General features: G+C 62.6%; 1 protein-coding gene across 3 annotated transcripts; it reads left to right on the forward strand.

The window, feature by feature from the left end:
• Positions 1–294: 294 nt before the first annotated feature.
• Positions 295–27,033, forward strand: DNAJB6 (DnaJ heat shock protein family (Hsp40) member B6). Of its 3 annotated transcripts, none has more exons than XM_090287739.1 (9): positions 296–403; positions 3,651–3,760; positions 5,281–5,337; positions 5,702–5,815; positions 10,725–10,853; positions 12,575–12,716; positions 13,445–13,515; positions 21,932–22,147; positions 26,536–27,033. In XM_090287739.1, exons 1-9 carry the CDS (start codon positions 339–341, stop codon positions 26,616–26,618), a joined length of 987 nt encoding a protein of 328 aa, XP_090143865.1. In that variant the 5' UTR covers positions 296–338; the 3' UTR covers positions 26,619–27,033. The 3 variants fall into 3 exon arrangements, with proteins under 3 accessions (XP_090143864.1, XP_090143865.1, XP_090143866.1); XM_090287740.1 differs by having other exon boundaries at positions 10,728–10,853; XM_090287738.1 differs by lacking the exon at positions 26,536–27,033 and having other exon boundaries at positions 295–403; positions 21,932–22,362.
• Positions 27,034–27,908: the final 875 nt, after the last annotated feature.

Raw genomic sequence — 27,908 nt, forward strand, 5'->3', positions numbered from 1 at the left:
CCCGGACCTCTTCCCCCTTAGCTCCGACACAGCAGCCTTCCACTGTGAATGAATAAAAAGGGGGTGCTGCAGAATCTCAGTGATTGCCGTGAGACGGGAGCTGTTGGACATGACTGGTTTAGGTTATGCTGAGGCTCTGCAGAGCTTTTCTTCTCTGTACCAGGAAGGGTCTCGGGACGAGTCCTGGTCATCGCTGCCGACAAGCCAGTGGTCCTTGGGGAGGGACGTCACCTCCCCATCTTGTGTGCCGTCCCTGCCACCCCCCCAGCCCCCAGCCTTGCCCGTTGTCACTGAGTAAGTGTTTCTCATTGCAGGACGCATCCCCGCAGCCTGTTACCATGGTGGATTACTATGAAGTGCTAGGTGTGCAGAGACATGCCTCCGCCGAGGACATTAAGAAGGCGTAAGTATTGGAGTTTTGCCGCAAGGAGGCTGTGTGGCTGGGCCTGGGGCCTGGGGCCCAGGGCAGTGCCTCGGGCCTGGCTGGTGGGGTCAGTGGATTGGGCGCCGTCCGCAGCCCTAAGGGTCAGCAGTTTGATTTCTGGTTGGGGCACAGGCCTGGATTGCGGGAGGCAACTGTGTCTCTCACAGTGATGTTTCTTTCTGTCCCTTCCCAACCCCTCTTTCCAAAAGTAGATAAATAAGATCTTTACCCACCCACCCCTTCCAAAAAAGAAGAGAAAGAAAGGCATTCACTGCAGTGGGCCAGTCTTTGTTCGCAGCCCAGTTTAATTGTCCCTTAACAAATCAGCTTCTGTCTTCTCAGACCTGGCCCAGCCCTGGGGGTGAGGTCACTTGGTTCTTGCTGTCTCTCGCTGTGGGGCAGAGGGTTCTGTTTCTGCTGGAAGTCACCACCCACCCCTGGGGATGAGAGACAGTCCCAGAGAGCCCTGGCCTTGGGCTTGGAGGTGGAGGTGCTTGGCACTCGGAGTGGGGTGCCACTGCGTCTGCGTGTGGGTGCCTAAAGCCCCACTGCCGGTGCCCAGCCCGTGTCTCGGCCCAGGGAACTTGATCTGTTCGTTCATCCAGTGGTGACAGCAGGAGAGGCCAGCGGGCATGTCCGCAAAGATGAGGGAGGGAGCCTGGAAGATCCGGAAAGCGGCTTCGGGATCCCCTTTCTCATGAACCCACAGGACGTCTGTGCCACTGGGCGTTAGGGCGTCTGCGCCACTGGGCGTTAGTGCGTCTGCAGGTGGAAATGAAGGGTGTTTCAGACTAGGAGCACGCGAGGCTGTCCTGGGCCTACCTGAAGCGGCCTGGTGTCACACCTTGGCCAGGAAGCGGGACCAGGTGGGTGAGGTCCTGCCTGTAGGACTGTCACCAGCCGGGGGGCGTCTTCACCCCGTCACAGCTCAGCCAGGGAGAGGGCGGGGCACAGACGCCCTGTGTGCGCGGGACTCGGCCACGAAGGAAACCTGCCTGCGCAGTGGCCAGTGAGAAACGCTCACAATAAAAACTGGGACACAGGACCTGAGCAGTGAAGCAAGGCCTTTATTCACGAGTCTGCAGAGCCGGGCGCACCCTCACAGCCAGGAGAACGTGCGCGCCAAGTAGACAAAGGAAACTGGTTTTATAGTCCCAGCTTCCCCACCCTGAAATTGCCACCGCAAAGTGAAATTGATCAGCTTCCTCACCCTAAAGTGAGAGGATCAGCTCCCCCTCCCCTGTCCTCCTTCCCCGTTTCCCCATTACTGGTTACTCTGGAGTGACAATCTACCACGGTTATCTAAATGCCCCTTCTGTGGTTTGTAGATAGGCCAGTGCTGTCAGCTCCCTTCTCAGAGACCCTCTAATTACATTTGCCCTTCGTTACTAATGACTTTCTCCTGGTTTGGGAGTCGGTGTGTCCTCGTCTCTTACGGCCGTGAGTGAGGGCGCGGGGCTGCCGGCGTCCCAGGCAGGCTCGAGGCACTGCTGGGGCACCGGCACCTCCAGGGAGGAAGAGGCTTCCCCATCGCGGGCCGCGCGGGGCAATAAGTGCTGACGGGCTTGGTTTAGCCTGTTTTCATTTCCTATTTTTTAAGCCTCATGCGAGGACATTTTATTTCATTGCTTTTTGAGAGAGGAAGGGAGAGGGAGAGAAGCATTGACTGACTGCCGCCTACTTGTGCCTGGACTGGGGATCGAACCCGCAGCCCTCTGCTCATGGGATGGTGCTCCGTCCACCCGAGCCCCCAGCCAGTGCTAACCCCATTTATTTATTTCATTTTTTAAAATTGATTAATTGTTTTTAGAGAGGGGAAGGGAGGGAGAAAGGGAGAGAAACACCAGTGTGTGGCTGCCTCTTGCACGCCCCAGTGGGGACCTTGCTGGAGACTGGCCTGCTGCCGAGGCGTGTGCCCAGACTGGGAATCACACCAGCGGCCCTTTGGTTTGCAGGCCGGCGCTCAGCCCACTGAGCCGCACCACCCGGGGCTGTTTACTTATTTTGAAAAGATTTTTGTTTATTCATTTTGAGAAAGAGGGGAAGGGAGGGAGAAAGAGGAGAAACACCCATCGGCTGCCTCTTGTGCGCCCCCCCAGTGGGGACCTGGCCCACAGCCCAGGCCTGTGCCCCTCACCAGCGACCTTTCAGTTTGCAGGCCCGCGCTCAGTCCACTGAGCCACGCCTGCCAGGGCAGCGCGTTTATTTTGAATGTGCTGGATTGCAGCCGTGGGTGGTGCGTCTCCTCAGTCTGTTTTGTGGACGTGAGTAAAGACCAGGAAAACTTCTGTCTGCCTACTGAAGGGGTGGGTGTCACCTCCCCTCCCCTCCCCTCCTCGTCTGCGTCACGGACCCACCGAGTGGTGGCCTTCCCACCTCGCTGCTGAAGCACTGGGGGTGGGCCTGAAGTCAGCTCTGATGCGGGGGTCATGCCTGATGCTTGCACACTGCGCTCGGGTGGCCCCTCAGGGCTCTCCCACGAGGCTTGCACAGGTCCCTGTCCTCTTAGCCCTCCGCGTGGCCTGCGCTTCCTCAGGGAGGGCCGGGAGCCTGGAGAGTGGGTGTGAGGGCGGCCTCGGTGTCCAGATGCCACTTGGGCAGGCGCGGGGGGTCGTGTGAGGTTGCTGATGCCCCCGTGGGGGCTGGGAGCCCCAGCCTTGCGCTCACTTGCCCAGCGTTCCGGGGACCTGGAGGGGCAGGTTTCTCCCCATTTCAGGCCCCCGTTCAGAACAGGCTGCTCACTTTTAGCTCCTCAGAAGAGGCTTTTTCTGGATTTGAAAACCGTGTGATTGTTATGTTGGCACCTTGGACGCAGTGACCTGGGTCGTAGGCTGTTGAGTCCACAATGGGGCGGCTTTGTGAAGGCCTGGAACCCTTGACTGCGGTGCGGACGGCCCACATTTGCTGGTGCAGATGTGGGGACGTGGGGACAGCCCGTGGGCGCCTCTTCCTGCTCAGCGACCACGCTGCCTTCTGCTCTCGGAGCATGCGCCGCGCACACCGGCCCTCAGGCACGCCACACCGTCCTGCCTGAGAGGCCGGCGTGCGTTGTGGTCTGGATTTTAGGACTTGTTTATTTGGTTCCAGGACACGGAGGTTTTTATGACCGGGACCAGCGTGAGTCTCACGAGTTGGCAGCTCTGAAGCCATTTCTTGCCCCGCTGTGTTTCAGGGCCCGCTGGGTTCTGGGCTGGGGTGTGATCGGCGCCCTCTTACTCTTCCCAAGGTACCGGAAGCTGGCCCTGAAGTGGCACCCGGACAAGAACCCCGACAACAAAGAGGAGGCGGAGAGGAGGTTCAAGCAGGTGGCAGAGGCCTACGAGGTGCTGTCAGATGGTGAGTGGCCCTTGTGGGGCGGGACCCTTGCGGGGGGGCGGGGGTTGGTGACCAGGCTGTCCCAGAAGGCATCTGCCTGTCCGTGAGAAGATGGGGCTGTGCTCCCAGCCGGGCGTGCTGGGGTCCCCTGGTGTCCAGCGGCTTCTCTGGGCGCTGACAGCCCGCCTGGACCCTGGTCTGGGGACCCGTGGGAGCGACGAGTCTGCGGGCCTGTGCTGGTCTCTGCGTGGCGTGGGGCACCTGTGTGACGTGCGGCTGCGGCCGTCCGCGGCCCTGTGTCCCTCCCTGCTCGAGAGGACGGCCTCACACCCGTGCACGAGGCACTGAGCGCAGCCTGGAGCACAGCTGCTCGTGCTGTTGGAAGTCTGATCCGCGAAGCTCGGCTGGTGCCTAGGTTTTTAGTGCTCGGCTCTTGGGAGGCTGTGCTGGACGGCCTGGTGTGAGTCGGGGTGGGGGCAGTGTGCTGCTCCAGGGTCCACGTAGGTCAGGGTCGCTGCTGAAAGGTGCTGGGGGGTCTGGGACAAACTCCATTTTCGCCCACGTGAACAGTCACTGACCCATGAGCACCCTTGCGGTATCTGTGAGCACCTCCCGTCGTTATTGGAAGGGAAATAAAGGGCATCTTACTGCACAAGTCGCTTCTGTTCCTTACGACAGCATGTGAACACTGGTGCCTGCGGGCTTACTAAACGTGGCTTCCAAGGTCATCAGCTGACGGTTGGGGTTTTGAGTCAGACCGACGGGGACCACACGGGAGCTCTTGTCCGAGTGCCCGCCCAGGACTCAAGACTCGTGTGTGTCCTAGAGCAGGAGCAGCAGGGAAACTGAGCACTAAGCCCAGACTGGAGATTCAGAAAGGAAGCCTTTGAACTCCCATCGAGACACTGTCTCTTGTGTGATCTTTTCTGATGGAGCGTGCCGGGCGGCTGGCGTCACCTTCATGGAGGTGCTGTCCTCCCCAGGACTGGTCCCAGTGCTGGGCTCCCCACAGCCCCGCGCTCGCTGCACGAGGTGCCATGCCTGTGCGCACAGGGGGGCTGCCGTCTCTGCAGGCCCCGGCCTGCGGTCGGCTGGCTGTTCCTGGCTCTCGATCCACGTACACCCTGCCCCCCACTTCCGGGGCTGATGGGGTTTTGTGACTTGGTGATGGAGGTTCGGTGCAGCGTGTGGGCTCTGGGCAGTAGAGTAAAATGCTCAGTGTTTGTAGCCCTGTTTGGTCCTTAATAACACTTGGATGTATTTAGGTGCTCCCTCTTCCCCTTTTCATTCAGAGGACGGTGGGCCCAGCTCCTTACCACTGACTATGAGCGTTGAGAACTGCGTTGGTCTTCCTTTTTAAAATTTTAGTAGTTTATTTTTTATTGTGCTTTTTTCTGCTGCCATCTGTTCTCTATACCCTTTTCCACCCCCCCACCCCCGCCTGCGTTGGTCTTCAGCTTGCAGCTTAGGAGGCCTTTGTCTGTTGGACTTGGACGGGAAAGGATCTCGGTCTTTATTGGCTTTTCTTTTTCAATTTGCAGCTAAAAAGCGGGACGTCTATGACAAATACGGCAAAGAAGGCTTGAATGGAGGTGGAGGTACGTAGTGGTCAGTTTCTTTTTGCTGTGGGGGTGAAGGTGGCTCTTGTGGGCGGCCGGCCTCAGTGAGTGAGTCGGGAGTGGAAGGATGGATGGACGGCGCTCACCAGGCCGCCCGGGAGCCTTCTGTTAGGCTAGATGGGGAGTTACGTTGTGAGTGTGTACACACGGATCCGCACCCTTAGGGTTAGACGCAGAGTCCACTGGAAAACTTACCATCACTGCCTCGGTGGTGAGGCTGGACGGTGTGCTTTTGCGTGTCTGTGAACGGCTTGTTTTACGGTCCCGACGGTCAGCGTTGTGCAGACCAGGGACGGCGTGCCCCTCCCACGGAACGGGGAACACGGCTGCTTTGCTCCCGCAGGTGGCATTCACTTCGACAACTCGTTCAGCGAGTTTGGCTTCACATTCCGGAACCCCGAGGACGTGTTCAGGGAATTCTTTGGCGGACGGGATCCGTTTCTGTTCGACTTCTTTGGTAAGTTCATTGGGCTGTGGTGGGCTTGGTGTCCCCGTTCCTGTTCCGTCCCTGGTGTCTTGTCACTTCACGCGCAGGGGCGCTCCGGCTCCTCTCCCTTCCTCCTGGAAGGTGTTTCCGAGTTTGCACCTCGCACGTGAGTGTCACGGAGGTTTGTGTGTCCTTGCACTGTGCGTGGTCCCAAGTGACTTCCTTCGGCCACCTCCAGTGGACAGACGGTGGTCAGGATGCCGTGTGGGTTCTGATGAAAATCCAGAGCATCAACAGCTGTGCTGTCGGGGGGACGCTGGGTCTCCCCCTGGCTTTTCTTCTCTGTGGTGTGTGGTGGTGTCACGGTGCGTGGGGTGCTGAGTGTGGTCTGGGGGGGGAGCCATCTCCAGGCAGTGCAGCGTCCACACTCCAGAGGAGGCCCTGGTGTCGCTGCTGCTGCTGCGTCACGGGGGGAGGAGGAGGCTAGTCCCTGTCACCTCCATGTCTTTGCGTGTCTAAGATGCAGGCGGTGTGGGGACGTCTGGTAGTCGGTCATGGCTATGGTGCCTGTGTGCCAGGTGACGGGGGTGACGCTGCTACCACCGCCATTTCCATCATTGGGCTCATGGGGCGGGGAGCATGTCCTGGGTGAACCCCATCATTCCTGGAGCCCACTGGCAGGGACTGCACAGCACCACCTGCAAGCCCTTGGAGGGACGTGGGAGAGCCCTGTTTGCAGGTCACACAGGGACGGGGGACCCCGCCCCTCAGCTTGAAAGTTGTGACTGGCTGCCGTGTGGAGGTGCTGGGCCTCCTTAGGGGCTCCCTGTGCTCATGGCCGATGGGGGTTCAGAGACGCTTGTCTCCCCCGGGTGCTGACGGGGGAGGGGTTGGTGTTAGCGCATGTGTGAGTCTTGCCGCTGAGAAATGAACGTGAGAGCTCAGCAGAATCGTGTTGGCTCTGCGAGGGAGGGTGTGTTCCTTTTGGAGTCATTCGTAATCGTTGCGCTAAGTCTGTCATAAGTGGGTCTGGCTTCCTGGAAGTGAATGGAATTAACCTGCCACGCCTGGGAATTTCCTGTGTCTCAGTATAGCCCTTAGCAGGCTCCAGGTGTGTGGTGTTGGGGAGCAGGGCAGTGCCAGGTGACATCCTGGGTTGGGGTGGGCCTGACCTCCTGCCACCTCGGGGGCGGGTTCTCAGGCACACAGGGTGGAGGCGGCGGAGGAGGAAGGGCCTTCTCACTGGAGGCGTGTTGAGCACAGTTTACGTCACAAGACTTAAAGGACAGGGGAGGGCGGGGCCCGCAGTGGTGAGTGTCGCTGGGCTGTATTCTCTTGGGAAGCGGTCTTGACAGGCCAGGCTGAGCTGCTATGTAGAGGGGCCGCAGCGAGGACGGCGGGTGGGGACAGACAAGGACGCTACCCGTCACCACAGCCGTCTGACTGTACCGCACGCCTGGGCGCCTCTTCCCTGGTGTCCTCAGGGCCCATCATTGCGGCTGGTCCTGCCGTCTCTGGACGTGGGCCTGTTGCCAAGAGGCAGTGCTCACATGGGGATGCGGGCACTGCCCTGGTCCCGTGCGCTGCGGCCGTGACCCTCTCCCATCCGTCCTTGCAGGGGTCCTGGGCAGTTTCCGTTCTCAGGCTGTCGGTACGTACGTGCAGGAGGAGGGGCCGCTCCCCAGCCATTGCCCGTGTGGCAGGACGCCGTGGCTGCTGGCGGTGCGTGCGCGGGGCGCCGCCGGATCCCCCTGACGCCCCCCGTCTGCCCACTGCCAGCAGCACGTAGTCGGCTGGTCTCCACCTTGCACACAACCTGCTCTGGCTTCCAGAAAAGTCGCTCTCAATCTGTTACATGACACTGGAGCCGACGCTGTTGTTCGTCAGAACATAAAACCCCAGGTGACTGAAGACTTCCCAGACGGAACGGAGGGGTGACAGGAGTTCTGGTCCCGAGACCGGGCTGTGAGTGCATCCCACTGTGCGACAGGACGCAGGCTGGGGTCTTCGTAGGCGGCAGGCACCCCCCATCGGGGTGGGCAGAGGCTGACTGAACCCAGTGCGGGCCCGGCTGTGCGGCCTGACTGCTGCCAGGACATTTGCTGGCCGGCGGGGCGGGGACACGGACCCGAGCCAGGGCCCTCGCATCAGGTGCTCACTGGCGCAGGGTGCTCAGTGACGCGGCGCTGTCCCCCAGCCAGGTCTCGCAGGACACACCGGGGATCTGGCGGGGCAGCCGAAGCTCGGTTCCCGTGCATTCTCCCCTCGGAAAGCCGAGGCCACGCTCGGAACCCCCCCTCCCACCCCCCGAGAGCCTGGCCACTGCAGCCCGTCGTCCTTCTTGGTGGCGGCGTCTGATGGGCCCTGGGAACGGAAGCCTGCTGGAGAGAGCGCGGCCGCGCGGGGTGGAGTGAGCCTCGCCTTGCCCCCCAGGGTCTGAGGAGGCCGAGCCGGCGGGGGACGCCCTGCGTGCGGGCAGCAGCGCCGCGCTGGAGGTCATCTCCTCTGAGGAGCCGGGGGGCTTCAGCGAGGGGACCCCAGCAAGGGCCGGAGCTGGGACCAGGCGAGCGCCCGAGCGAGGGGCTGGAGTTCGTGTCCAGCGAGGAGGGCGAGGCCAGCCCGGGGGACGGCGAGGAGGGCAAGGAGCTGCTGGGCGAGGACAGCTGCCAGAGCGCGAGGGGCCGCTGGCCTTCCTGTGACGGCGCCGCCGCCGGAGCGCCTGGCCACTGAGAGCGTATTGGAGACACAGAGTTTCCGCTGCTGCTCCCTGGCTGGAGCCGCCCTTGGCGACACGCAGCGCAGTGGGGCCACCATGGAGGACACCGGGGTGGGCGGGGTTCCTCCCCAGGGCCGGAACCTCGGTGCTGGAGGCTGGGAGCCCCAGGTCAGCGTCGGAGCCGATGGCTGTGTGGGAGCATCCCCTCCAGGCCTCGGGGGCAGAGGGGCGTCTGCAGGCTCGTTCCGGTCTGGGGTCTCTGTGCAGACTCCCCGTCCTGCAGGGCCTTAGGGACGTGGCTGGGTCCCCCCATCACCGCTTTTTAAGTGAGGTCACACTCCCCAGCCCGGGGGTCAGGCTCAGCGGTGCATCTGGGCCACAGCGCAGCCTGGAGTGTGGCCTCCCTGACCGCCGTCTGTCCAGCTCTGGAGCAGTGTGTTGGAAAGGGGTCGGGGGAGGCTCTTGGAAGAAGCCTGCTGGGCGGTGCTGAGCCCAGGAGTGACTCGTCCCTGCATGGTGCTGCCTGCCGTAAGGCGCTGGCTCACGCCACGTTGGACGTGGAGGACGGCAGGGCGAGGCCCATGGGCCAAGGAGAACGGCGCACGGCGCTGGTGAAGCCCGTGGTCCTGAGTGAGGGGAGCAGCTGCCCTGTGGGCACCCCCAGTTGTTTGTCTCGTAGGCGGGGTGGGGGCAGTGGGGCGTTCTCGGCATCCCCAGGCCCGGGATGCGTGGCACGTGGAGCCGGCGCTGGAGCCGGTTCCCTCTCACCTGAGAAGCCGGCGGGCCTGTGCGGGAGGTGCGCACCTGCCTCTTGGCTGCTTGTCAGTGGGTTCTGGGATCCCTGGACACCACCCTCCCCGCAGAGCAGGGGCGTGCGGTCTCTCGGGAGGGTCCTTCGTCCTGGCCGCAGGTGGGGCTGTGGGAGCAGGAGTGGTGGCTGTCCCCAGCAGGCACGTCTGAGCCCCGGTGCAGCCCAGGCCTCTGCTGTCCTGTGTCCTGTAACGGGGCGGCGCTGGCCTCCGCTGGGGCTGTCTCCGTTCTGCGTGTTGTCTGCCGGTGGCCTTGGGCCAGAGCTGTCCTTCCTCTCGCAGGCTTGGCTGCTCTGTCCTGTGTGCTGTGGTCCCGTGGGAGGGAGGTAGTGAGGAGGCTGTTCTGTGGCTGTAGGTGTGAAGGCCGGAAGGGGCGGCTGGGGACAGAAGGGACACCCGCGCGGTGACACACAGCTGTCCTGTGGGTTCCCTCTGAGAAGGTTGTTTTTCTGGGCTCAGGCTCATGGACGGAAAGGGAATGAATGGGGGCTCCGGTGTGTGCGGCTTGGGCCCTCGGGCGGGCTTCTGCAGTTCAGGAGTGCCATGCGCTGCCCAGCCTGGGGTGTAGCAGAGCAGCTGGGGGTGGGGGGAGAGCGTGGGGTGCCCTGCTCCGGCTGCTGCCGCCCCTGCTGCCGAAGTGCCGGCCTCCTGTGGTCTCTCAATGGGTGGATTTTCTCTTTCCCTGCAGGCATTTCTGTCTCTGTCCACCAAGTTGTATTTCTTGCAGAATTCCTGTTTTCCTGAAAAATAATAGGGCGTTGATTAATTTCATAGAAAAGTAAAATTTTTTAGAAAGTTTGTGTGATTCATGGTTTTGTAACTGGTAATTGATGCCCAAATGACAGCAAACTCTTGGGCCGTCTGCCTCCGGCTCAGGGGCGCGGTGTCCCCAGTGGGGACATGACGCCTGTTGGTGGGAGCCGTTTTCTGGGGAAGCACAGCGTCGTGCCTGCAGGTCGCGTTGATTCAGGTTTGACTTCGGGGGCTCCTTTCAGAAGTATTCTTGAGCTGTCCCGTTTACAGAAACGTTAGGAGTTCTTACACCCAAGGCCCGAAGTTACTGGTCTCCCGTGTGTAGTGAGTGACGGTCGAATAACCCGCCTTGTTTCCGTTTCTGAATTGCGCTGGAGCAGAAAGCGCAGACTTGATGGAGCCTGAGTTTGCAGGTGCCTGTGTGTGGACAGTGCCGGCTCTGCCCTTGGTGGCAGGGACAGCGCCTCTCAGAACCTGCAGCCCAGCTGCGAGGGCGGCTCTCTGTCCCCGTGCACGAGGCTCGGGTTGGGTCCCGCGGGCGGGGGGCGCCTGTGGTGGCCAGCAGCCCGACAGCCCCTCGCAGGCCTCCTGGGCCCCGGGGGACCCCCCTCTTGCAGCTCCCATGGGGCAGGGCCTCACCGGTGCCTTTGCTTGCTTCCAGAAGACCCCTTCGATGACTTCTTTGGGACTCGGCAGGGCTCGCGTGGGAGGAGCCGCGGCGCAGGCTCGTTCTTCTCTGCCTTCAGTGGATTTCCATCATTTGGAGGAGGGTTTTCTTCTTTTGATACAGGTATGAGACCCCCAGCTCTCACCTCTGGTGCCCGCACAGCCGTGCAGGGGGACAGCGCCCACTCCTCTGGGCAGGTGGACGCGCGCTCCTTCCCCAGAGCAGCCTGGGGATAGGCCAGCGTTTTTCACGTGCACCAGTCTGTGCTCACTGACGTGTATTGTTTTTCTAACCTTCTCAAGGTCATTACACCTGAAAACCCATTCCTGCTCTTATTGTTAAGGAACGAAGTGGCTGGTTAAGAGGAGTGATGTGTTTGGGGGAATGATTGCGAAATAAGCCACCAAGACAGACTCATGAGTCCTGGAGTGTCACCTGCGTGCCAGTTACACGCATAGGAGGCCGTGGCCCAGGAGCGTCTGCTGACAGAGGCCAGGCGGGCCTGTGTGGCCACAAGGGACGTGTGTTGCTGGGGATCCCTGGCCAGGGCGCAGCGTGAGCACTGGGACAGTGTCACCCTTAGGTGGAGCCCCCGGTGCTGGAAGCTCCCCTCGTTTATCCTGTCTCTCGGGGTCTCGTAGTCATGCCAGACACGCTCCGTGGGGAGGACTGGCAGAGCTGTCCTCCAGGCTGCCGCACGCTGTCGCGCATGAAACACCCAGGAAAGTGACTCCTTTGAGCGGACTTGGGTGCCGAGCGCCACGTCCAGTCTCTGGCAGACAGACGCTGTCCTACCATGTGTCGTGCTGACGATAGCTCAGGTCTGAGGTGGAGGAGTGCACGGTTGGTCAGAATAACCAGCAGAAGCGTGGGGAGCGAAGTCCTTACCGGAAGGGAACTTGCTAAGTGCCCTGTGGCGCCAGGCTCCCCGCGTGCCCTTGCTGTCGCGGGCAGTGGCCCTGTCCTGGCACAAGCCGCCGCGGGGCCAGGCCACGGGCTGTCCCCACCAGTGCGCGGCCAAGGTGGTGGTTGCCTGGATGCAGAGACAGACTTGAGAGACTGCATGCTAGCTGTGTTCCATGTTGTATGTGATGGTGTTTTCGGTGTTCTGAATTAAGTAAAATAGTGTTAAAATGAATTTTACCAGTTTTTAAAGTTTTTTTCGTGGGGCCATTAGAAAATTTAAAACAACATACTGGTTTTGCATCTTTTGGGCACCACTGGGTCTAGACAGTATTGGAGCCTGGATGGTTGAGCCCTGAGCAGGGGCTGTGGGCGTTGGTTGTCACGTGGACACGGAAGCCAGTCTGAGTGTCTGAGGGGTTTGCTGCCAGGCGGCCTGTGCACACCCAGGGCTGACGTTGCGTGTGGCTGCCATGTAATTGCAAGGGCAGCGCAAGACTGCAACTCCGTTTGTTGTCATGCAGACTTCCGTCCCTTGGGTCCTATTGCAGGGGGAGGCTAAGTGGGTGGGCTTTGCCGCTGGCTGTGGGGTGAGGTTGCTCTGTTCCTGGGAGATGCTGGTGCATGCGGCACCCCCAGTCCCTCCGTGAGGCTTGCCACCCAGTGGGCCCCACAAGTAGGGCAAGGCCACGGGGTCAGCAGGTGGAAGGCCGGAGGGGAGGCGGCTGGGAGCAGGGGCTGTTGTCCTCCTGCCCCTGGACTCGGGGGAGGGACCCCCCCCCACCTCCGCCCCCGCCCCCCTGTCCCAGCACTGCTGCTCCTGCTGGCCGTGCGCCCACGTGAGGGGTCTGCTGTGGAATCCTGAAACCCGGGGGTGTTTGTACTAAGTGCCAGACATGCTACTAGGAGCCTCTGATTTTCTCTCCCTTTACTTCCTACAGGATTTACTTCCTTCGGGCCCCTGGGTCACGGGGGCCTCACTTCATTCTCTTCCACGACGTTTGGTGGTAGTGGGATGGGCAACTTCAAATCCGTGTCAACTTCCACCAAAATGGTTAACGGCAGAAAAATCACTACAAAGAGGTACAGTCGTGTCCCGTGCTGCGCGTTTTGATCAGTAGATGTGACAACCTGTGGGGCCCCATCTCTTTCCCACTCTCAGACTGTGACGTGTCGGTCGTGTGTTAGCCTGGCACCTGAGAATCTTCCTTTCCAGAGCAGAGCTTGTCCTTGTAAATTTTTATTTATTCATTTAAAAGATTTTACTAACTGATTTCTCAGCGAGAGGGGAAGGGAGGGAGGAAGAGAAAGACATAGACCGGCTGCCTCTCTCACGCCCCCAGCTGGGGACCTGACCTGTAACCCAGGCTCACATCCTGATCGGGAATCGAACCGGTGAGCTTTCGGGTTGCAGGCCGGTGCTTGCCCCGTGGAGCCACGCCGGCCAGGGCGCAGGTGTTGTTTCCTGTGACGTGTTAGCGCTCATCCTCATGTAGAGCCGATTTTCCCGTTCAGCTGCGGGCTGCGTTTTGCTGGCACTGTCGGCAGGGTCAGAGGGGAGCAGCGTTCATAGCAGCAGCTTTCCCGTGTGGGCGGCAGCGTCTGCCCGTGTCTGAGGCCCAGCCCTGGGTGCTGGGGGCACAGCGGGTCTCGGAGCAGGTGTACGTGCCGTAAGGAACAGAGCGGCTGCGGCTGCGTTCCAGCCTCACGCTCTGGTTTCATGGATGTCTGTGGCAGTTACATTACTCCAAGTTATGTATGTTCACATATGTATGTCAGATATGTTTTAAACACGCATTTCTTCCCTCCAGGATTGTCGAGAACGGGCAGGAAAGGGTGGAGGTGGAGGAGGACGGCCAGCTGAAGTCCTTGACGATAAACGGTAAGGAGCAGCGGCCACGCTTGGATAACAAGTAACTCGGCGCACGCATGTAACAGATGTTAGCGGTCACAAGCACCGTTTGAGGATTAACAGGAACATTTTTTTGAAGATTTCAAATGAACTCGACTTTCAGTATAATTGTACTTAATCTAAAGTATTTATACAGAGCTCGTCGGAGCCATTTGTCATAGACTTTTGAGTTTATTGTTGGGACCACATGATAGGACCATGTTTTTGTCTGAAATTGTTGTAAATCTCTGTATGCACTTTGCTTTTTTACTCAACGTAACCCACGGTGGCTGTGACTTCGTGCACTAACACCGGCACGGGCCTGCTGCCGCGTTGTGTGCGAGCCGCCTGCGGGGCCGTGGCTGGCAGGACAGCGCCCCCGCGCGCCCCTCAGTGCGTTCCAGTGTTTGGTAGTGGAGACGTTCTTGCATCAGTGGTAACACATTTCTGGGTTAATCACACATTGAGGATGTTTGTAGTTGTGCATGAATGCTGGCTACTTAGTATGTTTTGACCATTGTTTAAATATGTAATGTTAAGCGTAGGTTGAAAAGTAAAGCTGGTAAATTGGGTCTTTGTTATTTGCTTTAAAAAAAAAAAAAAAGAAAATAAATGCGGTGTGTTTGGTGCATTCTTCCCCGAGCGGGGCCTGCCGCCTGTGTCCGTGTGAGTCTGTGCCTGGGCCTCAGGCGCTCCCGACGGTCCGTCCTGCACGCCAAGGGCCCCACGGGGAGTTTAAGAGGGGTGACCACGCCACTCAGCGTGGTGTGCAGAGGGGGCCAGCTGCGCAGGTCGGTTCTGCTCCCCAGGTCACGCCGGGTGTTGCACAGCCTGCGCGGCAGTGCCCTGGACGGCGTGGATCTTCCCCAGGCTGTGACATGCACACTCCCGAGAGCGAGTGGCAGCTTTCAGCCCGGGAGCGCTGAGGAGGCCACCTGTGGGCGTTGCTTTTGAGCAGCAGGGTGATGGCAGTTAGGACGGGTGCTGCCACGGGTCTCCCTGCAGACACGGGCTTCGTCGCGGGGGGAGAGCACGTGGCAGCAGCTCACGGTTCAGTCCGATCTGTACGGAATGCGAGTGTTACTGAAAATAAGACTGTTCTAGAATTTCGTAGAAGCTGTACGAATAAAACGTGGCAAATGGAAGGATTCAGAGGCAACTGAACTTGGGGGAACAAACAAGCTCACGTGTGCCGTCTTGGCCCCGAGCGCCTTTGGAAAGGCCTGTGACACCTGGTCTCTCACTGACGCGGAGCCACCAGACGGCCACCCCTCCCTTACGCCATTACTGGGCCAGCGGCCTCCCTGCTGGGCGGGAGGCTTCATGCAGATGCCTGGACCTTCTTCAGGTTTGCTGTTTTCCATCTGACAGAAAGGCTGGCTGGCCACCCCCGGGACCTGGTCAGGGAGACGCGGGCCTGCGCCCCACGACGCGCTTCCCTGTGCTCCTGGCTGCGCTGTGGACCTGCTGGCTCTTTAAGACTTGGCCGCAGCTCCAGCTGTGAAGAGGCTGCTTGGGCTGATGTCCCAGGGACGGAGGTTTTACAGCCAGAGAGCTGCACAGGCTTTCCTGCGTTACCCCTTTTTCCTGCCCCAGTGTTAGCACGGGCGGCGGGCGCCTGTCCTCGCGCCCCCACGGGCTGAGAGCAGTTGTTGGTGCAGTGGCGTTACCCTCGCTGCGCCCTGGAGCAGAGGGACCCTCCAGGCAGGGCCGGCTCCCCGACCTGTGCTAACCCAGGAGGCGCGGGGGCGCGGTGAGCGGGGGTGGCCCCGGCGGGCGGGCGGCACGTCTGGTTGCGGTGGCCCGTTAGGACGGCTTGTGCAGGCTCTCTCTCTGTCGTCAGTAGGCTCTGTCTCGGCGGGCCCCTCAGGTTCTGGCCAGCCTGGCGGGACAGGTCTTGTTCCCACGGTGACGCTTTCTCTCCTCTTTGCTCCTTGGACTTCTGCAGACCCTCTGCATCCTTTTGTTCAGAAACGCGAATTTAAAGCTATTTCTGAGTACGAATTAAAAAGCAGTCTTCCTTTTCGTTGATTTTTAGGTCAGTTGTGCTTTTTATTTCCATTCCAAACACAGCTGTGAACGTCTGGTCGGGTACGTCCGTGTTGTGAGCTGCTGGGCTTTTTCTGTCTCGGTCGAACGTGGCTGCTGCCCTGTGACGTACTGAGCCAGCCAGAGGCTGGGGTGAGGTCTGGAGTCGGACGTCTGTTCTCCGCGTGCACAGTGCTCTGCCCTCGGCCCCTGCGAGGGGACTGCGTTCTCCGTGACTGGGCCGCCTCCGGGTCAGTGGTTCTGGAGGCCGCCCCTCCGGTTCTGCTTCAGGGAGCACCTGTTCCGCTCGCGCTCCTTCCTCGCCTGCAGGGGCGAGGGCGCAGGGGGCAGGGGCCGCGCCAGCCTGGCGTGTGGGGACAGCAGTGCCCAGTGGGCAGCCTCTGCAGGGATGCTCGCTGCTTTGTCACGTGGCCCGTAACTGGGGAGAGAAGCCACAGGCCTCTTGTTAGGTGCACGGTCGCTGCTCTGCGGCCCTGCAGGGTGGGTGGCACCTCCACCGGGTCTCCCCTCATGTGGTTTCCCGTCATGACTTTCTCCATTTCGAGAGAGGTCTTTTTTTTTTTAAAGATGCATTTATTTTCAGAGAGAGAGGGGAAGGGAGAGAGAAAGAGGGACAGAAACATCGATCGGTTCCTCTCGCACGTCCCCAGTTGGAGACCTGGCCTTGGAACCGAGGCCTGTGCCCTGACCGAGAACGGAGCTGGCGGGTGCCCGGCCTGCGGGCTGCACCCGCTGGGGTTGGACTGGCCCTTACAGCTGCCAGTGGCCGTGGGTGGCACCGTGGTGGGGTGGCGTCCACCCTCGCCCCAGATGCTCTGCTTGCTCCCTCCGGCCCTGTCACTACGTCCTGTGTCCACGATGTCACTAGAAGAAAGTCGCTCTCCTGTTGGAATCGCCCCGTCTCCCCGGCTCAGGAGACGCGTTAGAGTCAGTTCTGTGCCTGTGTGTCTCGCACGCCGCCCTTCCTGCCACTCTCCAGCGGTGGTGCTTGGGGTCTGAGTGAGTGTGGGGCTGACCCTCCTCCCCCGAGAGGAGAAAGAACCAGCCACAGCCAAACTTGTACATATTTGGGAAAGGGGACCGTCCTCCGCTGTAGAAGTGTGTTACCAGCCAGGCGTCTAGACCCTATTTGCGGGGAGAGTGAGACCTTGGCCTTTGGGGCCGAGCCCTGGGGACAGCTGCCGGAACATTCCTCTCATAGCTTCTTGGTGAGCTGTGTGCGCTCTGGCCTGGCCCGGGGCACATCGTGTTTCGTGCAGGAGGCCATGCCCACTGGTTTTAATCTGTGGAGTGTTCAGTCATCCCGGGAGGCACCGTGTGGATTGAGAATTGAGAGTCTTGACTTCCTGGTAAGGCCACTGTCCTTGGTGGTGAGGCTGCTGGTGCGGGGCTGGGCGGGGGCAGAGTCGGGGAGCACCTGCCGGGCCCCCGGGCGGCCTGCAGGGGAGCTTGGGGGCTCCAGGGCTCCTTACAGGAAATGTGGGTCCTTTTGTTCTTCCCAGAAAAGCCTTTGTGTAGGAGCCCCGTTCAGTGTATTGATTGTTAGGAACACACTTGACTACTTCGGTGGCTTTTCTTCCACTTTCTTTGGGAGGGGCCTGAGCCCTTCCCCCCCACCCCCCCAGCTGATGCTGGCTGGGCTGTGCTGAGCTGCCCACGGGCAGTCTGACGCTGGGGCCTCCTGGTGGCCGGGGACGCGTCCGCACTGTCCCCCGCGTTCAGTGGGAAAGGCAGGTTGTAAGCTTGACAGGAAGGAGCTTCTCGTGAGAAAAAGCAGTTGGATATCCTGGGTTGAGTATTTCTCTCGTATCCCCACCTCCTTCCTCGTCGCGGGCATAGACCTGGCTTCGCGGCCAGGATCTCGTCCTGTCCCTTGGGTGGTGCGTGGCCTTGGGCTGCCCCCCGGTGGGGAGGCCTGGGCGCAGCGGGGCGGGGATCGGGGGGACAGGCAGCAGCCGTAGGTCCCCCACTTCCCACACTTCAGGTGTCGCTGAGCCTTGCTTGCTGTTGGGGCAGAAAGACTCTCCCGCGAACGGGGCCGAGCCTGGGCCCTGCGGGGCTCTGCTCTGTGGCCTTCGGTGCTCGGGGAGTCCAGCAGGGACGGCCCCTCTTCCTGGCTTTGGCGTCGAGGTGCACTGAGCCCGTTTTCGATCACGGGGGGCTCGCTCCTCTCAGAAGCCCCGCGTCTGTCTCCATGAGGCCCCCGCAGTGGGAGCAGCCTCGTCAGGCCGCCGAGTGTGCGGCTGCAGCGCTGCTTGTTGGGACCCTTGCGTGGGACGCCCCCCCACCCCCACCCCCGTGGGTTTTAGGGATTCGGGTGCTCGCGGTTCCAGGCTGGCTCTGTCTCCGGTGCCCGTTCAGGTCCCTCTTGAGTCGTGTAAATGGTGTCCTCACGTCAGAAGGAGCGGGACCGAGCAGCGGTGGCGCCCGCGCAGCAGCTGGCAGACGTAGGTGTCGTCCGTGTTGGGGTGGGTGCTACTCCCGCAGGCCGACGGCGCGGCCACGGGCCTCTCACGTGTCAGGGGCGCCCTCTCAGGGTCGCACGTGCCGGGCCTCGTTCCCCTGGGGCAGACGGACGGTGGGCGGTGGAGGGCGTGGGGCTGGAGGAACGTGGGTGCGTTTGGAGCTGAGGTCAGTCTGCAGAGCCTACTGCCCACGCAGACAGAGGGCTGCTGCGAGGGGCGTTCTCCTGGGGTCGTTTCTTGGCTCTGAGCGGCCGTCCCCCTTTGGGCAGGCGTCTCAGCGGCTCCCCTGAGACCCTGCAGTCGCATGTCCTCACTGCGGGAGCGCTTCTGTGTGGCACCGGCGGGTCAGGGCCCTGAGCCCTGGTGAGGACACTGGGCCTGGCCCTCCCCGTCCCCTCCCTGCCGTCCCCGTTCCATCCCTTTGCTGGACCCTGGGGACTTGGCCGAGCCTGCGGTTGGAAAGGAGGCGGCCTTCTGCCCTTGTGGGCGCTTTGCTGGGTGCCAGAGCGCGGCAGAGGACCCCAGAGGACGCCCAGTCATGCTGTGGGGACAGATGGCCTCTGGGCCTGAAGGCAGAGCCGTCGCTGTTCCGGCCACACCAGTGCTGGACGAGGCCTGAGGGGCATCTGTGGGCAGCGGGGGGAGATCCCCCACCTCTGGGGGCTGGGCGGGAAGACCAGCTTCTCAGGGTGTCCCAGGAGCAGTGCGGGGAGCACTGCACCCCATTCCCCATGGGCTCTTCCGCACCTCTCAGGGGCTGTGGGGGTGGTCCGTCCACACCTTCTTTCCTTCCGCCTGCCTCACAGGCCCTGCCAGGCCCAGGCTGCTGGTTTGGGGAGGGGGTAGCCCTTGGCCTTGGGCAGCGACAGTGATGGGAGTTGTTGGGGTTTTTATTAAGGCCTCTTTCCTCCAAGTGGAACGGGTTAGTGTTGCTCTGGGGGTGGCAGCTGCCTCTTGTGGGACACCCTCAACTCCCCGAAAGTGCCCATAGTGGGTGGGAGCAGCTGCATGGGTCGGGGCGACTGCAGGGTCCAGTGGGTGCTTGGGGTGAGGACGGAAGTGGTTCGGTGACTCCCCGCCTCCAGCACTTCTTCCTGGTGCTCAGACGCTCGAGTGACACAGGGAACCTTGTGGGGTCACTGCCAGTCCCTGCTCCAGACCCAGTGCGGCCAGGGGAGCATGCAGGTAAGTCAGACACGCGGGGGAGAGGGGCGCTGTGTGGTAAGTGCCCCTGGCCCCCCACTTCTGTGGCTCAAGGTGGGGCCAGACGCTGAGTCCCGCGCTCAGCTCAGCCACATGCTCCAGCAGGGCGCGCAGTAGGGCTGCTTGGAAGGAAGGAAGGCTTTCTGGGGGCGGGGGTGGGGTGCCGGGAGCGGAGGTGAGAAGGCTGGTTGCGCGCGCGCAGTGGGGCAGCACGTCCGGTCTAGCGCTGCTAGGCTGGGGCGCCTCTGTGCCTGCCCTCGCGTCGCTGCCGTCTGTCCCCAAGGCTGGGCTTGCTCCCGGGAGATTGTCCCTTCTGGTCAGTGCGTCCAGGACCCAGAGGGACAGCCAAAATGGCTCTTGCCCAGTCACTGGGGAGGGGACGCACAGAGTGTCTGTCAGTGGGGTTCACGTCTTTCGTCCCCAAACATCAAGCCAGGATCGCAGGGTCCGTCTCCTAACCCAACAGCAGACTCGACAGAGGCTCTGGGGCCCCGTCCTGGGCCTGTGGAGTCGGGGACTGAGCAAAGGGACAGACATGGCTGGTTTCCAGGTGCCAGCACCCTGGGGACCCCGAGGACACCGCCCGCCTCTGCTGCCTGCACACGGGCTGTGCTGCTCCTGCAGGGCTCGGGGGCGGGGGCTGTGGACAGTGGGTTGTCTGTGGCTGGAGGCCTGCAGGGCCGACGGGGCCCCGAGCTCAGCTGCGCAGTGGAGCTCCTGCTGGTGAGGTAAGTGGGACAGGGAACCGCACCCCAGCTCCACCCCCACGTCTGGCCCGGGGCGTCCCGCACAAACAGCTGCCGCGCTGGAAGATCCCGATGAGTCAGCAACAGGGATCATGGGGCGGCGGGCGGACCAGGGAGTCCCTGGGCGTGGCCCGGCGACGCTCAGGGAACTCGTGACTCACCTTCAGAGACATCCCTGGCGGCCGCCCCCTCTGCTGCCCGGTCTCCCCGCAGGCGACGGCGGGACCGGGGACCTGGTTAATGGTTAGTGTACGTTTCTCCTGCAGCGACTGGCCTCTGATGGAAGGACATGGCCGCCATGTCCCTCCCAGGCCCTCTCCACGTTGCGCCTCGCACGTGGCTGTAGGGAGCCCTCTGCACTGGAGCCAGTGCCTGGCAGCCCTGGTGCCTCCCGCACATGTGAGTGCTGTGCGGACAGGACACCCTGTGCCTCTGTGGGGAGCAGTGGGGTGCCATTCCTCACACCACTCGGGCGTTTGGGACACGCGGTTCCGATTTGTCTGCCCAGAAGCCCGGTGCGCCCCCAGAGGCGACTGTGTCCTGGCCCCTGGGGGCTGGCTCTGGGTGCAGGCAGTGCCCCCGGCCTCATGGAGCAGCGGGGCATGCACTGCCCCTCCCTGAGGCTTCGTCCTGTTCTGCTCAGCAGTGACACGGTGACGGTGCCGTTGGCCAGGCCCACGGGCGCAGGAGCCCCGGGGCGCCTCCCAGCCTGCAGACCTGCTCAGTGGAACAGCCCCCAGCAGTTTGCGGTTCCTCTGGCCGAGCGGGCCGTGACTGCTGCGGGGCTGAAGGCGCGGCTTGGGGGCGCACGGGGGCCCCCTGCAGCGCTGGGCCGGGCTGGGGGACCCGTGGGCTGTGCCGGTGCCGTGCGGGCCAGGGCTTTTATGAAACAGACCTGGACACTGAACTGGGAAAGCCTGTGACAGGCCACCCCCAGAACGTGGGCTGCCTGAACCCCTTGGTTTCTCAAGAAAGCAGCTCTGTGCTTGGGTGCCCTCCTCCCACCATGGCCTTTCCGGTGCCTGTGGCCAGCGCTACTTTGCGGGGCCAGCCCTGAGCCCCCAGGGCCAACCTCACAGCCCCACTGTCCTGTGGTGACGGCACCCCTGACCCCTTCCTGGCTCTGTGCTTGGTCCCCAGCCATGACAAGCGGTGTGTGAATGACGGGTGGGTCCCAGTCCTCAGTGCTTTTTGTTGCAGGAGGTTCTCCAGAGCAAACCGTTGTCGCTGGCTGGGGGGCCGGGGGGCGGGGCGGCCCGTGTGTGGGGACCTGCTGCTGCGCCTCGGTGGACACTTGCAGGGGAGCGCCTGCGTCGGAGGCCCTGAGGAGGGATTTGACGTCGCTGAGGACGACCATGCTTCCTTCCTTGCTTCCCAGTGTCCACCTGACGTGCAAAACTAGTTTTGAAAGGACCAGTAGAAGCGGGGCTTTGGGAATGATGACCGCCCCACGTAGGGTGTGTGATGGGACGGGCTGTGTGTCATGGCTCGGAACACGTGAGCGTGTGGGCGCACGGGCGGGGACGGGGACAGGCCTGCCTGCACGTCCATCCCAACGCTGGTTTGAAGGCACGGTGGGAGGGCAGTGTCCTGTGGGCGTGGGTTCTCAGATCTTGCCCAAGAAGGAGACCAGAACCAGGACCTCTGTCCAGGGGGACCGCGGGGTCGGTACTGATGGGGCGCTTGTCCCTCATGGGTGCTCTGGCAGCGACTGCAACAGTCATTCTCAACTGTCTCCCGAGCCTTTGGGGTCGGAGAGGCTTCCCCACGGCTGCCTTCCCCGCTGCAGGATGTTCAGGCCCAGCCGCGCACCCGACGACACGAGGTGACGTCTTTCTCTGGCTCCGGGACGAGTGTGATGGCCGCCGAGGACGGGTGGTCGTGGCAGCCTTGCGGCCCCTCCTGCGGCGCCCGGCTCACTGCTGTCTCCGTCTGTCCCTGCAGGTGTGGCCGACGAGGAAGCCTTCCTGGAGGCGTGCAGGCTCAGAGGCCAGCATGCGCTGCCTTCGCAACCCGCCAGCTCCAGCGCCCGCCCGCTGAAGTCGCACAAGGCTGTCCCGCTGCCCACACACGCGTCCCCTCCCTACGTCGGTGAGGACGAGGACGAGCCAGGCCGCCACCGGGCCTCCAGCCACTGGGACCCCTCCGCGCTCTCAGCAGGTGCGCAGAGGGGACCTCGGGCGGAGCGCCCCCCTGGGGAGCCGGCCCTTACCGCCCAAGGCCAGCGCGGACAGAAATCACTGCTCTGTTGTTGTGTCCTGACCTGACGGGTGGGGCAGGAGTGGACGGGGCAGGTCAGCCAACCCGTGGCTGGGGGGGCGCCTCCCAGGAACCCCCCCACCATTAAAACGGGGTGCCAGCCTCCTGTGACGGTATGAAGTGTCTTGTCTTGGGCACAGATGACAGGCGCTGCTTTTACCTTCAATGCCCCCTTTCATAAGTTTCAAGGGGACCCAGACAGGACTGCACCCTGGCCCCTCGCTGCGCTGAGCGCTGGGCGTGTCTCGGTGCTGGAGCCTCACCCTTCCTTCTACCCTTCCTGCCTTTACTTGTGCTCGGTTAAATACGCCCTCGTCCGGTTCCAGACGGGTGACGTGATGCCGGGCCCAGGGGGGTCTTTGAAGTCTGTTCCCCACGGAAGGTTCTGGATGGTCTGAGGGTGTGGCCGTGCTGGGGGCCGCCGAGTTCACCAGCGCAGGCGCTGCATGGGAGGGCAGGGTTTGCCCTCGGACCTCCGGGTCTGGTGGCACCGTGAGGTTGATTCTGTGGACCGAGGGCACAGCAGGGTCGTCTCAGTAGCAAGTTCATCTCCCAGAACTTCCTGTTGGGAATCAGGCCCTTGAAGCCCCTTCTGGTCCATCTCAGGCACAGCACAGGCGTGTCTCAGAAGGAATTGGCCTGGGGCTGCGGCCACAGCGTGGGCCCTCGGAGACGTGAGCCTCCGCTGTGGAACGGGGGGACAGACGGGCTGTGGGGTTCAGGCCAGACCCGTTCACCCAGGACTCACTGTCCCCTCCTGGAACCGAGAGAGCCAGGGGCTGGCAGGGCGAGGGACCCCATTTCCCTGAGCAAACACCATTTGGTGGTGGCTTTACGGGCTGCGTTGGCACGTGCCAGGGCCGGGAGTGAGGTGTGCGGTCGCCCGGCGGCGTCTCAGCCGGACGCAGCGGCCTCGCGAAGGACTGGACCGCCAGCTGGCCGGCGCACGGCCGCTGCTGCCGCTGCTTCCAGGCGGTACCTGTTGAGCGAGGGATACTTGCCACCTTCCGGAGAATCCCGGGAAGGTCAGGATGGGCAGAAAAAGCAGGAGACGGTAACTCTTCCCTGCAGTCACGTGCTTTTGTCAGTTTCTACCACTGGGTCTCTACTGACTCCCGACGTCCAGTGGGGACAACCAGTGACGACCGTGGCGTGAATTCTCGTAGAGCAGCCTGCACTTCCCCAGTCCTGGTCCGTGGCTGTGGGTCCGTGGCCGCAGCCCAGGACACCGGAGCCCCGTCCCGACCGTTCCTGAACGTTGTGGGCATCAAACTGTTTTGTTGTTACCTTCAAGACCGTGAAGTCACCGGGGGGTGAAAGGCGAGACTTCCCTACAGGGGGCAGGGAGTCCCTGCCAGCTCTCTGTTAGGGACGACAAAGCCGCCCCAAAGGAAGGTTCAAGAAGCCGAGGCGGGGAGGTGAGAACGGGGAGGGAAAGTGAAGTTTGGTTCTGCGCTGTCGCCGCCCGCAAGCGGGGAGACCTGGTCCCCGGATCTCGTCCTACAGACGGGACGACCCTCTGCAGCTGCATCCACTCCATGGAGGCCGGCGTGTCTGACACACTCGCATGCAGCCGCGGGCGCTTTGTCTGGGCCTCCCCTCCACTTAGGTGGCCCTTGGGCAGCTCCCGTGTGGCCTGGATGGGTCATACGACCCTCTTTCTGCCGTACCCCACGTCTCAGGCACCTTTCCTTAAAAAGAAGCGTGTTTAAGGAACTTGGTTACCCCAGAAGTCAGGCATCGCGCTCCCGCCGCTTGGCCAGCCACTGGACGCAGGTGCACCAGGCGCTCAGACTGGACGTGGGCGGGTGGCGGGCAGTGCCCGGGCGCGGTGACCTCGGGCTGGACTTGTGCTCCCGTGAGACGTGCCCGTGTCCACGGCTCCTGCGTTTCGGCATCGGGACGCGGCTGGAGTGGCCTGGGAGGTCGGTGGGTCGGGGGTGACCCCTCCCCGCCCCGGCTTGAGGTCCGGGCCGCTGGGCCTGGCGCAGGCGGAGAGTGAGCGGTGTGGGCAGCAGCTGCCGACATTTGGTTTCCTCCGGTGCCGTAGCCGTCAGTTCTATCCCTGTAAAACCTCTGCTTTCTTTTACGATTTTACTTATTTTTAGAGAGGGGAAGGGAGGGAGGGAGGGAGGGAGGGAGGAAGAAACACCTATCAGTTGCCTCTGGCGGGAGCCCCAAAGGGGAACCACACGCCCGACCAGGCCTGCGCCATGACTGGGAATCGAACCCGCGACCTTCTGCTCTTTGCGGACATTGCCTGGCCCACTGAGCCCCAGGGGCCAGGGCCTGCACTTGACCTCTGACACGAGCGGCAGGGGTGTGTCCTCGTGCGTGCGGGACCCAGCCAGCTGTCTAATTAAGAAAGCCCTGGAGAGCGCGCGGCTCCTTCGGGCCTTCACGCTTCCCTGCGGCGGGGCTGTTGGGAGGGAGTCAGAACTCGCCCCCCGTGGAAAAATCCGGACGTGATCGAGGACCCGACCCTTAACTCCTCCTCTGCGATTTCTGACGCCCGGACCCTCCCGGGACCCCGCCGCCTGCCCGCTGCTCGCAGACTAACGCTGGCACCGCTGAGACGTGGGAGCTCGTCTCCCAGGGACACTAACTAGCTTGTCTGCTTCTCTGCCACGGGCTGAGTGGCTGCTCACGGAGGCTTCTGCTGGGCGGGGTCCCGACCCTGACTTGAATGTTGGCCTCAAGGGGCCGCTCAGCTGGGGGGCCCTCAGTGTGACAGACACGTGCAGGCCTAAGGGGCGAGTGCATCTTTCGTCGGGAGTTCAGGGGACCGGAGGGCCTGCATTTCTCTTTTTATTTCAATACTGAACATTTTAAGGAAATACAAATTCTGTGTTACCGCGGACCCATGTGCCCTGCTGCTGGCAGGACAAGGGTGTCACGGGGAGTCCCAGCCGCTGCACTGGGACCCTGTTTCCTTCCAAGTTCATGTCCTGGCACCAGGAAGGTGCGCCTTCCTGCCTGTTTTCTATGTGTCCAGCCTTCGCTGGAGCTGGTTTGGTTGAAGTTGAAGGGGAGAGACGTGGGCAGCAGAGCAGGCAGGGGCTGGTTGTGCAGCAGGGGGCTGCTGGTGGGGGCCTGAGGGGCTGTGTGTCCCCGAATCGGAAGCCATCCCATTGGTCACCACAGAGCTCGGTGCTCGGTCAGCACCCACCCAGGGACCTGCACGCACCCGGGGTCTGCAGCGGCCCAGACTGCAGCTTTCTTCCCTGAACTGGCATGTGCTGTCTGGGGTCTTTCTGTTGGAATCGGGCGAGGCCCTCTCCCATCAGACTGTTTCCTTACGTGACTTTGAAGAAACATCCCATCTCTACAGAGGGGCCCCGTGTCCGCTGCTGCCCGGCTTCCTGGGGCGACTGTGTCTTGCGTCCCAGACGCCGGGGGGTGTACATGCCCAGCCTGGTATCTCTCATTAAATTCCTGTACTCTGTCCAAGGTCACTTTCCTGAGCTCTTAATTTAGAAACGCCAAGAGCAGAGGACCCCACCCCTTGTGATTGGGGCGCCCCGGGCCCTCACCTGCCCTCACAGTGCCACCTCCATTCTGCCTGTTCCCCGTGACCCATACGGTGGCGGACACACCGCACATTCCCTAGCAGCTCTGGTTCCCTGTGTGCGGTGGCAGCGGGGCTTGTCCTCAGAGTCCTCGGGGAGGGCAGACATCACGGGGTGGGCTCTGGGGACCCATGTGACTGCTTCTGTGAGCTGAGTCACTGGTGTGGACGGGAGGGTCAGGACTGGAGGTGAGGCTGGGAATGTCAGCTGGTGACCTGTAAGCAGGCCTGGGGGCTTTTCTTACCCCCCTTCGGCCCCCGCCGAGTCCTCGCTCAGAGCCACCCCACATGCCCACCCGCCAGCTTGCTCGGCTCTTGGCCATTCCTGCGGAGCTGGGGCCAGAGCACCTGTCCTGGCTCCAGACCGTGGCCCGGGGGTGAGCCACACATCTGTCTGTGTCCGTGGGCTCCGTCAAGCACGCGGTGACGAGACGCACCTGGGATGGAAGGCGGCTGGTGGGGCCTCACTGGTGGGGCCTGTCCCGCAGAGCTGGGGGTGCCGGGTGTCGGGGCTGCACTTTGGCCAGGCGGGGACGGTGCCCTGTGCAGCGTGGTCAGGCGTTTCCTCGCACACGGTCAGCCTGTGTGACGTCTAGGTGCGCACCGTGCGGCGTGAAGGTGCGTGACCGTCCGTGCTGTGGGGCTGGTGGGGCCACGGTTGGCTGTGGGGTGGGGGGCGGCTGCCCCCCGGCCCCGTGTTTCACAGGCCGTGTCTCCTTAGGGCCGAAAGAAGGCGGCAAGAGGAGGAAGCAGAAGCACAGGGAGGAGTCCAAGAAGAAGAAGGCGACCAAGGGCCACCACTGAGGGCCGCGCGGCCGCCCTGCGGCGTGGTGCGCACACGCGCTCGGTAGGGCGTCGCTTCGCCGGGGCCGGGACATGACCTGGTGGCAGCGGCCTCGCTCCTCCCAGCACAGAGCGCGTCCCCTGCGGCGCGGCCCCGCCTCCCTCCCTCCTCTTGCTCCCTCTTTCTCCGCCACAACCACTGTGCGCGCTCCGGGCAGAGCCGCCGCTCCAGCGGCGTGGCAGCGAGGTCAGACCACGGGGGGCCTCCTGGCGGCGGCGCGGGGCTGGGGCGGCGGCTAGGTATGGGTGACTCACAGGGAAGGCCCCTCTCGCCTGAGCCGTGACCCCAGGTCCTGCCCTGTAGCTAAGGTTCCCCGTCTGGTCCTCGCCAAGGACACCCAGCTTGACCTCACGTTCTTCCACTTCTGCTGAATCCCGCCTGTCCGTCCGTCCCGGGCGCGGAGCTCTCGTTAGCACGGGGCGGGGCCTGCAGAGCTGCCTGCGCCACCACACCAGGCTCTGAGCTGAGACTCTGCCCCGGGAAGGTGGATGAGCTGTCAGCGCGCACGCACACGTGTGCTCACGCGTGTGCCGCAGGCCCCTGAGTGCGGCCGCCGTCTGCACCAGCTCCTGCTCCAGCAACACTTGCAGCCTCTGTTCGGCTTCTTTGCATGAGCTGCCGCTTAACCCTCTGCCCCCCAAGCCGCGGCCCTGACCCCGCCGCGCCCTGCGGTGACGCTTCCCTGCTGACACCGGGGCCTGCTGTTCTCCTACCTTCCCCTTCCCTCGCGGACACGAGGGGCTTGTGAAGACGTGGATGTGGCCTAAGAATGTCAGCAACTTGAACCGGGAAGCCCAGCGCAGCCCCAAGACCGGGCGCCGGATGGGTGTTGCGTCTGTGACTTGCGAGATGTGCCGTCCTGGGGGGTGCCCCTCGGTGTGGTTTTGGTAGGGTGTGGGCTGCAGGACGGGTCCCCAGGCCTGATGCTCATGTGGGGACGGCCGTGACAGCGCGGCCTGCAGTGCCACCAGCGTAAATAAAGTGTGAGTGTCACCGCGCGGCTCACGTGCCGTCATTCATAGGCGCCGGGTGCGTGCTGCCACCCATCACGGAAGGAGAGCAGGTCTGCCTCGCTGCAGTCGCCAGTGGTCAAGCGAGGCTTCGGGCCGGAAGGCTGGACTCGAGCTCAGGGTCCCGTGACGTGTCCTGAAGCCACACCCTGCTGAACATGCGTGAAACCAGCAGCCTCAAAGGGGACACTGGGCAGGGGAGGGGATGTGCTCCCGGCTGTGTGCTGACGTGTGGCCTCA

This window comes from Furipterus horrens, unplaced genomic scaffold, assembly GCF_987537825.1.
Source record: "Furipterus horrens unplaced genomic scaffold, mFurHor1.1.pri manual_scaffold_9, whole genome shotgun sequence".
Taxonomy (NCBI): domain Eukaryota; kingdom Metazoa; phylum Chordata; class Mammalia; order Chiroptera; family Furipteridae; genus Furipterus; species Furipterus horrens.

What these genes read in the sequence shown, in the direction of transcription:
- DNAJB6 (XM_090287738.1), top strand. Translation starts at nt 339, where the DNA reads ATGGTGGATTACTATGAAGTGCTAGGTGTGCAGAGACATGCCTCCGCC. An exon ending in CTACGAGGTGCTGTCAGATG is followed by an intron (nt 3,761 to 5,280) that starts GTGAGTGGCCCT and finishes TTCAATTTGCAG; the next exon opens with CTAAAAAGCGGGACGTCTAT. An exon ending in GTTTTCTTCTTTTGATACAG is followed by an intron (nt 10,854 to 12,574) that starts GTATGAGACCCC and finishes TACTTCCTACAG; the next exon opens with GATTTACTTCCTTCGGGCCC.